The sequence below is a fragment of the Thunnus albacares genome, chromosome 12 (assembly GCF_914725855.1).
Source record: "Thunnus albacares chromosome 12, fThuAlb1.1, whole genome shotgun sequence".
NCBI lineage: Eukaryota > Metazoa > Chordata > Actinopteri > Scombriformes > Scombridae > Thunnus > Thunnus albacares.
The window spans coordinates 10633389-10645538 of NC_058117.1; the positions used below are offsets into that span (position 1 = coordinate 10633389).

Here is a 12150-nt window from a genome sequence, read left to right on the forward strand (position 1 = left end):
CTTCCCACAATGCACTCCCCGGTCATCAGCGGGAAACCAAAATGGCGAACGTGCTTGGGGAAAACGAGCCGTTTGTTATTTTCTGAAGAAGGCACAAGCCCCGCAAGTTTTCGAGACATACTTTTTATTAACTAAATTCCGGAGTGGGCTAACAGCGGGGTCACTCACATCCAGTTATTTTTGTCGTATTTGTTATCTGTAGAAGCGGAGGTGACCGAATGAGGTATTGTTGTCATCGTGTTTTCCTCCTGTACTGGGGGGGGAGGGTCCGACGGTCAGCGACCTGGCCGGGGTTACTGCTCTGCATGTGGGTTATTCATGCTAACAGTTAGTATCAACTAGCTAACTAGCTAACATTTAGGCCCTGGTTGCTTTCTAATTCAAATACAAGACATTATTTCAGCGTGCAACGTTATCCCATGCTGTTCATTTATCCTTTTTTCAGTGGCTGGTTGGCCATAATCGCCCAGTATCCGAACAAAGGGAGTCTCGGACTGACGGACAGTGTCTAAAGAGAGCAGAAAAACAAAAGCCATACAATCTTTAACATAGCTTGAATATATTTCTGCAGTATTATATAGAAATATCAAGTGTTATTTACACTCTTTAAGTACACTTTGAAGTCAAATTAACAACTGTCATTGTCAATTGTCAGCGTATATGCAACGTTAAGTGGTAAAAATGGATTACAATAACCTTTGCGTTTATTTCTGTTTCGAGATAGGTTTTTAGAAATACTCCAGCATTGTCCTGCAGCCATATAGCTGGCTGCGTGATTGTGGTTAATTACTAATTAGCACCAATTATGAGTATAATCACTTGTTGTTTGTATCCACTGGACGGGAAATGGCATGTGCTTCATTTTCAGTCACTGTTTTGTAAGATATTCTGTAATCACACAAGATATACCTCTATTTTCCATCATCGTTACATATTTCAGGACTGTGTTTCAGCAGAGATGCACAGGTCTAGACATAAATCCTATTGGCTATTCAAAAAGGAATTTCAGCAATGGTCCAGATTACATTGTTGAGAGATAACTTATTTTAAAAAAAAAACAAAAAACAACAACTCATAAGCATGTGTGACAAGCTTATGTCTTGTACCTGTTTTTTTGTACCCTGACTGTCGATTAAATGATCATTATTGGTCAAAAAGAACGCATTGTTGCATACATAATTATTAATTGTAAAATGAAAGACCAAACACACTGTTGGCAGCTGATAATTATGCAGAGAACAGCATGCCACCTGAAAATATGTTTCACTTCATTCCCTATTGTAAATGCATGTCTCTCCCTTTTCCACCGCTTCCCTTTCTCCATGATTTCCAGAGACTCAGGGGTTGTGGATCACCTGTCTGTCCATCAGAGAGCTCACCCCCAGCGGCAGCAGCAGGCTGTTTCCTTGTCCCCCACGAGCCTTTCTGCTAGGGTGGAGTATGGAGAAGACGACATGTCTGACAGGTTCACAGAGGGACAGGACGTCTTGGCCCGCTGGTCAGATGGCTTGTTTTACTTGGGGACAATCACAAAGGTTAGTGTGAGGGAAAACACTTTTATTTTTTATATATATATATATATATATATATATATATATATATATATATATATATATATATATATATATATATATATATATATATATATATATATATATATAAATAATTTGGGATCCATGCTTTGGACATTACTCCGGGTCTCTAAAAAAATTCTGTTTGAGGAGACCAAATTTAACTGATAATTCCTCAGACTTAATAAATGTATTGACAGAGATCTCTAATTCTTTTCATATTGATACTAGACCATGTTGAGAAAACACTATCAACCATAGATTGGGGTGGGGGTGGGGGTGGGGGTGGGGGGGTGGAGTGGAGTGGAGGCTACTGGAGTGGGAAAAGAGGTTGTCTGAAACCCAAAGTGGTATCTAAATTGATTCCAGATCTTAAATGTTGTTTTGACACATTTTTGGTGGTGGAGTAGTAAGAGCCTGTAATGGAGGAGTGAGCAAGGGAAGATGGTGGGTTCGTCCAATACCCGTACTACCATACTATTTAGTATGCCAGCGCAGTCTGCGAGCCAGAATGCTATTCTGGCTACTCTGATCCACAATCCTCTGCACAGCAGATGATGCGTCACATACAACTGAGCCGCCGAGAGAGCATAGACCAATGACGCATTGACAGATGCCACAATGGCAGATGTAGTAGTATGTCCCAAATGTATGCATACTGCATGCAACAGTACGTACTTTGTAAGGGCAGCTGCAGTTCGTACTAAAAGTAAAAAGTAGAAGTATTTGATTCGGAACGTACTGCTCGATGCTATTATAGAGGAGGCAGGCTCCATCTCCAGCCAAAGTGGGGGTGGGGATATATTTCTGGTCTACAATCAGTACTAAATGATCCTAAGATTAGCAGCCCAATAATAGGACCAGGAATCTAGTAGCGCTAGACCTCTGTCTGGTTTGGGCCTCTGCAGAAGCTGTTTTCGTATCTTAGGAGTCTTTTTATTCCATATAAAAGGAAGAATTAGGCTGTCGACTGAATTTAGGGAGAGTAGAGAAGAAACTTTTTGTGGCCACATGAAACGGCATCAGTTCACTTTCACAAAGATTCAGTTTATACCTTGATAAGTGACCAAAGGAGGGCAAGGGCTGCAGGAACAGAAACAGAAAGGTCGGATGTGTATAACAATAAATCATCTGTGTATAGACAATTTGTGTTAGTGTCCGCATCTGACTATACCTTTTGATGAGAGGGTTGGAGCGAAGTGCTATTGTAAGGGGTTCTATGGCGAGGAAAAACAACAAGGGACTTAAAGGGTAACCCTGGCATGTCAACTGTTGCAGAGGGAAACATCCTGATTGAGTGTTATTAGTCCTGACAGAGGCTTTAGGTGATGAGTACAGAAGTCTTATCCAAGTTAAGAATTTAGAACCAAAGCTGAATTTAGAGTGTAAAAAAGGTATTTCCACTTTACCTGGTCAAACGCTTTCTCTGCATCGAAGAATATAATGGCCTCAGACGTGTTGGTGACAGAAGGATTATATATGATATTAAATAATCATTGAAGAATGTCTACTTTTAATAAATCCTGTTTTGATCAGGAGAGATAATTGATGGGAGGACTATTTTGAGACGCGTTGCCAGGAGTTTGGCTAGAATTTTATAGTTGACATTTAAAAGGCTAACTGGACAGTATGATGCACAGTCAAGAGGGTCTTTGTTTTTTCTTAAGAATAAGCCAATTGATTGCCTGAGTGAGTCTGTGGAAGAGTACCATTTACAAATGCTTCATTGTACGTTTCAATTAGAATATGGACTATTTTGGAAAAAAGCTTTTTTATAAAACTCTGCCCAGTAGCCATCAGGCCCTGGGCTTCTCCAGGATTGAAGGGATTTGACAGTTTTAGACAATTCTTCAACAGTGATCGGTCGCTCTAATTTTTTAACCAAATCACGGCTGACTACAAACACAGCAAAGGAGTGAAAGAAATCATCCAATTCTAATATCTCTGCTTCATTTTCAGAAGTATATAAAGACAGGTAAAATCTCTTGAACTCATCAATCACCCCCCTGGGGTCTAATGATATCCCAAACTATATACGAATTTTAAGAATCCGATGGCTTTACTGGCTTTATCTCTTTGTTCGTAGTAAGTGCTCCTAGACTTGACAAGCAGTTCAGTAGCCTGGTCTGTTAGTTATGTGTCAAATTCTGTTTGCAAAGATAAATGCTCCTTATAAATATCTGGAGATGGTGAAATGGTATCAGTATCATCTAATTGGGTAATACAGTGTGTTAACACAGAGACGTTAGCACACATGATTATCTGATCATGATTATCTGTCTTTCAAAATTGCTAAGGAAATTGTGATATTGAAAGACAGTGAAATCCTAAGTTAAACCTTTTGTCAAATTGCATAACCATCACCAAAACATTTCAGTTTGACATGGCCTACAACATTTAAGATTATTTTGGTAGTATTTAATAAATTGCTGCTTCCTTGTTTCTGCAGATGGACAGTGCATTTTAAGGTTTTAAAAACAGTGAGGTGTTTAGGAAAACAAATCTATTTTTGCTTTCTCCTTCAGATAGATCGGGACAAGCAGCGATGCTTTGTTGTTTTTGAAGATCGCTCAAAGTCTTGGGTTCTCTGGAAGGATATTCAGACAGGTAAGCTCTGTCAACTTCATGATTGTGAAATATTTGGAGCTTGCTATTGAATAAAAATGTGTGTCCCTGATGATAATTTGCAGTGATTGTTAATATGTATGTTATTTTATTGCCTGGTAACATCTGCACTTTGTACCTTTTTCGATTATGTACAGTTTCATTTTAGCTTTTATTACTAGATCAGTATTGTGCTGTCCACACCCATGTCAGCCAGACTTATCTCCCTGCTGTTGCTGACAGTTAACTGTCCACAGAGTCAGCCTGCCATCAGTGCAGCACCAGTGAACAGGCCCACGTGTGAAGATCAGTGTAGGGGAGATATACAAAGAGACTGGTGTCTCTTTTTTATAAAAGAAGTTTCCTTTTTTATAATGAAGTTCAGCCTGATTGGGGAAAAAATTTTAAAAAATCCACCATGCAAATTTTTTTAGACTTATTTTTCATTCTTCTGAGCTGATTCACATGTTTCTGCACAGCTGTATGTACAGTCTCGTGGTGCTGATATAAAAAGTTCACAGCAGTTCAGAGTCATGTTTTCTGCTGACCTCCAGTGGCTGAAGTTGCCACTTTGCTGCACTGGTGTAGAAATGTACTTGTGGCGTCTGCACTACACCCTCATCACTTTTCGATGTGGTTATAGGTGCAACAGACCAACAGCATGTATTATTACTCTTTAAAATGCATCTTCTCACCCTAGTGTGTATCCATGCAGATAGTTTAGTTATAGTTTTGTTTTGTTTTTTTTGTCCAGGTTTTTAGATATCGCACTCTAAAATTTCAGCTATCACCCCAATACTATGGGGCTACATGGAATTTTGTATTGAGGTGCTTCTACCATCAATTTTTTTTTTAAATTAATCTGTCTTTTCAGAAACTGTGTCATGGTTACTCTGGACAATCCAGACCTGTAAACAGTTTTTATTTGCTGTGTTGAAACACTAGTTGAGGTGCTTGGCTAGTTTTTACTTCTTCACAAATATCCTGTATCACGGTGGTGATTCGTTGCCCTGCCTTTGTCTGTCCATTTTAGGAGATGAAGATGATGAGGATGATGAGGACGATGACATTGTATGCTCCATATGCCAAGATGAAACTTCAGAAGAACCCAATGAGATTGTCATTTGTGACAAGTGTGGACAAGGTACTGTGCGCTGTCAATGATGTGTTTATACCCAACATTGATGGAAGCAGTTTTTAAAATTCTTTATTAACTATCGACTTTTTTATTTCATTAATGTAGCAGCTGCATGTAAATGTGTTTGTTGTCTTAAGGCTACCATCAGCTCTGCCACTCTCCCATCATTGATGCCACTGTCATCGACTCCGATGAAAAGTGGCTTTGCTTACAGTGTGAGCCCACTGCTATGCCTAAGGTACAGCTCTAGTTTGAAATACTATAAATATTTAATACCTTTAGCCGAATGTATAATTTTTTTTGTTTAGATAAGTGTGTGTTTACATTGCAAATAGCTGTTTTGTGAGACTCTATAGGTGCTCTGCTTTAACTATATAGTAAAATGAAGATAAGAGATGTAGAGTAGCTACAAGATAATCTATGGATCTGTGTACGTAGCTTCATCTTGGAGTAATTATGCTTTGTGTGTGTTTTTTGTTTGTTTTTTATCTGTGTGTTTCATAGAGGGGGAGTGCACATAGGAGGGCAGTGAATGCTAAAGGCTTTCTGCAGCAGGCGCACCATCAGCAACACATGGAGCTGCACCTGTCCCTCCCATACGTGCTGGATGAGCTAGTGTGGGACCCCGAACACAAGGCTAACATCCAGCAATGCTACTGCTACTGTGGAGGTCCAGGAGAGTGAGTAATACCAAACTCGAAAGAAGAAACCCAAGAATCTGAGTGCACAATTTCCTGCATTCCCATGTTTTAAGATTTGTAATATCATATAACCTGATCGGGCTAACCAGTCTCTCTTTTTCCTCTTTGTCTCTTTCTGTGTAGCTGGTATCTGAAGATGCTGCAGTGTAATAGGTGTCAGCAGTGGTTCCATGAGGCCTGTCTTCATTGCTTACAGATGCCCATGCTCTATGGAGATAGGTGCAAATGCCACTATTATTATTACTACTATAATGTGTGTGTGTGTGTGTGTGTGTGCTGGCAACTTCTGGATGAATCAGAGAAACTTGCTGTAAGCTGTAACATCGCTCCGCTCCAGTGGTTACTTCCTCTTCCAGACTCTGTTGTCTCTGATTCAACACTGCAGTATTCGGCCTTTTATCATGAATCTAGTTTTCTTTCAAATATACTGATATTTTAAAGTATTTCATAGTATGATATTTTAGTGTCTGCTTTTACGCTGACATAACATGGTAGATGGGAGTGTTTTGGGAGACCCACATTTTACTGTCCTTGAAGGCTGAAAATGAGGCAATGTAGTTTGTAGTCTAATGCAGATCTCCTGAGTCTGTGGGATGACGCTTTTTTTTTTCTTCACCCGGCGGACTTTGCCGGCAAGTGAGCGGGGAGCTCTGGGTGCAGGCAACATGAAGGGAAGTTAAACATCGTTCATTTTCATAAACTACCCACACTGTAATGATACAATGCTGGTTGAAAATCGGCAAAGTTTCCCTTTAAACTGCAGCTAAAGAAAATACTGTAAGTTCAGTGGAGGAAACAATACTGTGCTTTGTTTTGGGTGGTCTGCTTCACTTCCATGTTGTGTTTTCATATATCAGGACACATCATCTTTTACTGTTGCATGTGTGACACTGCCTTTCATCTTCTCGCATTTAATTGCTGCACTATGCCCCAAAATATGACCTCTTCAAGTTGACATCTCTTGTTTCTTCACCTTCAGGTTTTATCGGTTTATTTGTTCCGTTTGCAAGGGTGGACCAGAGTACCTCAGCCGGCTGTCTCTCACATGGTAAGTGACTCTAAAAATATATGTTTAACTTGGACACAAAGTCTTGCTTTAAAACAGTATATTGTTTAATAAAGAACACAGGCATGTGATTGCCCTTCTTTCAAAAGTAATCTTTTAGACACAATTCCCCCTCTCAAACCAAATGGTAGTGAAATATAATAAAAGTGCTGTTATACCTGTGTATCTCATGATTTTCTTGTTATGATCACTCATTTAAAACCAGATCAAGTAAAGAAAACATATTTTGCTGTACTTTTGCAGGGAGGATGTCACACACCTGAGTCTGTACAACTTGAGTGTGATCCACAAGAAGAAGTACTTTGACTCTGAGATGGACCTGATGACTTACATCAATAATAACTGGGAGCTGCTGCAGCTGGGGGAGGTAAGGAGACTAGTCATCAACTTCCATTTGTAATACGCCGCTGGCCGATTTTGGACACACATGTTAAAAATTTTTAGACATTTTTTGTTTTGTCCATCAGCACAGTTCCAGTCCATGACTGAGTCACCATGTGACCAACAAAGCACATTTTTTGTTGGTCAGCTTGTCGTAGAGGGTTAATTACTTCTAAATTACACTGGCTGCCAATTTGAGCTTTAAAACCATTTTTCAAACATTTTAATCTATTTTATATCTGTTTGGTTACCTCCCCTCCCCTGTGTCTGCAGCTTGCCAACACTCCAAGATCAGAGCGATATGAAAGTGTTCTGGCGGCATTAAACAACAACAGCAGCATGTAAGTAATTCCTTTTTATTAGTTCATTGTTAAATCCCTGAAAGTGTTCAACACTATCTTTTTCTTAATTCACATCTTTCCCATTTTTCTTTTCTACTGTCTATGTTTATACTCTTATGTGTTTCTGCATATCATTACTCTCCCTCCTCCTTCTATCGCTGCCAGGTTCATGTCTGGAAAGGAAGTAAAGAAAAAGAAGCATTTGTTTGGACTGAGGATCCGTTTCCCTCCTGCTCCTCCCAACTCTGAGCCTAACAGCAGAGTGATGGAGCGAGCCTCACATGAGATCACCATCAAGGGATGCAAGTCCAACAAAGCCCTGACGGGCATGAGGTGAGATGTGAGACGTATTTCTGAAGATCTGAAGTTACATGTTTTAAAATTGCTGGATGGGATATCGCATCTTAATTTAAGTAAGGCTCTCATCACCTTTAAATATGAATAGAGCCTTTGTTAATGACACTAAAACCTGCACATATCCCTTAACAGTCATCTTTGTAAGCTCTTGAATTTGCAAAAGGCTTTTGTTGGACTGATGGCATACTTCTGGCCCAGCTATAAAATTAGGCAAGAGAGGGGTAAAGTGATAAAACTTAGAACGAGCAGTGTTTTCATACTGTCCTGCACCTTGTAATTCATTTCAGGGAGTGTGACTGCTTAACAGTTAAGATGTTATTAATGCACAACTGTCCTTACTTGTGAAACTGTTGTGAAATGTTGTTATTGTTGCTCTAGAACTTGCAGTACTTTAACCAATGGCACAGAGAAGAAAACAAAGAAGAAAAAGAGGAAGCAAGGAACACGCTCTCTGGAGGCTCTGGCCAAACCACGACGCTCCAGTGAACTCTTGTCCCAGGTGTGTGTGTTTGTGTGCGTGTGCATGCGTTTGTATGTATGTTTTTAGTGGGCGGAAACTGGGTGTATACATAGTTGTTGAGAGGGGTGGGTGTTTTGGCATTATACTGTATAGCTCGCACACAGCCATTATTTTGAGAAAACTAACAAACTATCGTTTCTGCTGAGATAATGAGAACCTGTTGAACTGAGAAATGCTAATGATTTTTACTTGTCATTAACAGGAACTAAGAAAGCCTCTACCACTAGAGTCCCACGCATTGGATCACTTAACCTCCATCAAGTAAGTGAGCAAATGTGGCGCAAAATGTAATCCACTGTGTTGAGGTGAAGCCGCTGAACCTAAGGTGATATCTTTAAATGGAACAACCAACAGTCCTAAAACTCAGATATTTAATTGAAAGCTAAACAGCATAGAGAAAAGCAATAAATCCACACATTTGATCAGCTGAAACCAGCTTGAGATTTTTTCTTGTAAATTAACTAAAATGCTTGATTTCTGATCAAAATTATTGCCTATTAATTTTCTGATTACTTGACAAATGGTTTCTGCACTGTGTACAGTGATGATAAGTTTCAGCAGTTTTCTTTTTCTGTGTCTAATGTTTTATCCTCCTTTTTTTTTCTTTCTCTTTTACCATCTCCACAACACCAGGAGTGACAGATCTTTACTGTCATCTCGAACCTCAGATGTGGAATCCATAGGAGCCCTGAGCACCACAGAAACTACCTCAACCAGCATTTCAAGGCAGTCCAGGTACGCCTGCTATGCAACTGCTGTCCCCTGTCTCACTTTAACACTCATCCCATGTCTTTTTTTTTTTTTTTTTTGTAAATTCTTTCGTTATTACCCTCAGATTTAACATCAGTTTTCTTTTACTTCCTCTTTTCCTATCGAACACCCCTCAGCCTCTGTAGCTCCAGCAAGACTCGTACCACAGCCTGCATCATGCCTGTTTCCCCTCCACCCTTAAAAAGGAAACGTGGGCGACCACGACGGGCCCTGCAGCCCCCAAACCCGGAGATCCCCCCTCCCAGCCACGCAGACCCACACCCTTCAGCCACAGAGATGCTGAGTGCGCTCCCAGGGCTGCACTCCACAGACATAGTTCACGGCATGGACCCCAACAGCCAGCTCTCCCACCTCAAGAGCTCCATCAGCAGCTATTTCGGAGCAGCAGGGAGGCTGGCTTGTGGGGAAAAGTACAAAGTCTTGGCTCGGCGGGTCACCCTGGACGGCAAGGTGCAGTACCTGGTGGAGTGGGAAGGAGTCACCGCCTCCTAGACTTGTCTCGGTTGTCATCATCACTTAACTAGCGCCTGCAAGAGGTGTACGGCTGTGCGAAGGACATGTGTACACAGCCTGTATTCAGAGCATTAATTGATGTATGCCTTTGTTTAGTTTAGGCAGAAGCAAGTTTTGCCTGTTAAGCTTACTGCAAAGCCTACTGGTTCAGTGCAGTCCAGTCAGTGTAAGTATAGTGCATTTAAACATATGTCTCTTCTTCATGTGTTTAAAGATTACAGTTCATTGATAAAGACGAGGCTTTGTCATAATACCACCATATTTGTGTTCTTCTGCTTTTAACTCTCATTATCTGCTTTGAATGTTTACAGAAACCCCCATTTATTCAGGGGTAAATAACCATCAGTGCACTGCACCCTTTAGGCTTTCAGTGAACCGTTATTGTGATCGATTTTTTTTTAACCCAGTGATATGCTTTTCATTCTCAGACCAGTTAAGTATGAAACTAAGTTCGACAGAATGTAGTCAGTCAGGTATAAAATTGTGAATCGTGGTGGATAAGAGAAACGGGAAAAAGAACTGTCATTAACTTTTACTACTGCAGTCAAGCAGGGTAAAGTTACATCCGTTTGATTAACATTTATTTTCTTACAAAACGTGTCCCCTTTTTATATTAGTGTCCCCTCCTTCTCTAGTCCCAGCTGTGAGTACCTCTTGTTGCCTTTGGCAGACATATCCTTCAGTTCTCATTTGAGAGCAGTTCAGGAGGATCTCAAAACGAGAGATGTGCTGCTGCAAATGTTTATTATTTTATATAGAATTATACTACATTTATTATTACCTTTTCTACTTGTACTTCCTCATTATGCCCTTTTCTGTTTTGTAGGGCAGATTTCTCTGATTTTCTTCTTTTTTAATAATGGATTGCACATAAAATTATATGTTAGACTGTCATCTCATTTAAAACCGATCAGCTGAAAAAGTCAGATTATGGCATAATTTCTCATCCAAGATACAGTTTTGTAAATCTTGTTTATGTGGGGCCCAGCAGCTTAAATCAAATATGAGATTCTAAAAAGATCCTCAGATTGTTATTCCAGCATATAATGTAATGTAAATCTTGTTTTCATGGTAAAGATTTTTTTTTTTTTCAAGAAGCTTTGACATCTTTAGTCTACATATCCTTTAAAATGTTATGATTGAAATTGATTTAAAAAAAAAAGACTGTTATCTTTTGAAATCTTTAAGGACCTGTTGAGTTTTTAGTTTGTCAAATAGTTAGTCATAAAATAAAGTGCTGCATCAGATGACTGTTGTATACCCAGTTCACATACCCAGAGTCCATGATTGCTCTGTTTGTTTGTGCTGCCTATGCAAGTTAGTCTTTGAAAAATGTTCAGTCATATAATTGGACCATACGGCTTTAAAAAGGGGAGCTTCAGCATTGTTGTCGTGATGATTTTGACTCAGGCGTCTTTCTTTTGTGCAACAAGTGCAACTAAATATTGACATTAAAAAAATGCACTTGGATGTTTTTGCTTTTTAGTCCACACACTCAGGATATGCCCATTGCCCAAATACTTCACTGTATTGCATAGGCCAGCATTTGGAGCGTGACAGGAGGTTTTGATGTAAGTTATTCAGTAAATGTTGTTGGTCAGTATTTTTATATCAGGTCCTCCATTTGTCATATTAATTTGGGCCATTTGTATGTATGTACTCTTTTTTTTTTTTTTCTTTTTTTTTTTTTTCTTCTTTTTTTTTTTCTTCTATGAGCAAAATAATTTGTAGTCCATGTAACTGCCACACATGCTTGTTTATACTGAGTCAGAAAACAATCACTGGAAAACTAACGTGCTGTATGTTGCAAGAGGTAAATAATCGGTTAGTGTCTCTTTTTGGAGATGTTTTTGTTAAAATGGACAGACCTTTTTGTGACACTGATACCTCTTAAGTGTAAGGATGTAGTCAGTGCATTTGAAGCTTCTCTCCTCTGTTCAGCCAGCGTCTCAGCCTACATGTCGCTGTCACTGGCTTCCAGCAGGCTGCTGCAGCCAAAGAACATACATGTAACGTCTGCTTTGTCTCTGAGAGTGTTCTTATTACATTTTTATACATCATTATATAGGCCGACGTGTAACTTCTGAGCCTGTTTTTGTTAAAGGATAAATAAAAGCCGATATTTTCAACTGTTGTGTTGTGGTTTGGGTGTTTAGTTATTGAATATAGTCAATGTTTCAACACTCG

General features: G+C 39.5%; 1 protein-coding gene across 1 annotated transcript; it reads left to right on the top strand.

The window, feature by feature from the left end:
* The first annotated feature begins 6 nt into the window (after nucleotides 1–6).
* On the top strand, nucleotides 7–12092 carry mtf2 (metal response element binding transcription factor 2). The gene is made up of 15 exons (XM_044368865.1): nucleotides 7–223; nucleotides 1334–1535; nucleotides 4097–4178; nucleotides 5209–5319; nucleotides 5451–5551; nucleotides 5818–5993; nucleotides 6138–6233; nucleotides 6994–7062; nucleotides 7324–7447; nucleotides 7735–7802; nucleotides 7968–8135; nucleotides 8538–8658; nucleotides 8882–8940; nucleotides 9313–9414; nucleotides 9567–12092. The coding sequence occupies exons 1-15, from the start codon at nucleotides 219–221 to the stop codon at nucleotides 9940–9942; spliced, it is 1860 nt and encodes a 619-aa protein (XP_044224800.1). The 5' UTR covers nucleotides 7–218; the 3' UTR covers nucleotides 9943–12092.
* The last annotated feature ends 58 nt before the right edge of the window (nucleotides 12093–12150 follow it).

Coding starts and splice junctions, on each gene's coding strand:
- mtf2 (XM_044368865.1), top strand. Junction 7,063..7,323: donor AGCCGGCTGTCTCTCACATG/GTAAGTGACTCT, acceptor GTACTTTTGCAG/GGAGGATGTCACACACCTGA. Junction 7,448..7,734: donor AGCTGCTGCAGCTGGGGGAG/GTAAGGAGACTA, acceptor CTGTGTCTGCAG/CTTGCCAACACTCCAAGATC.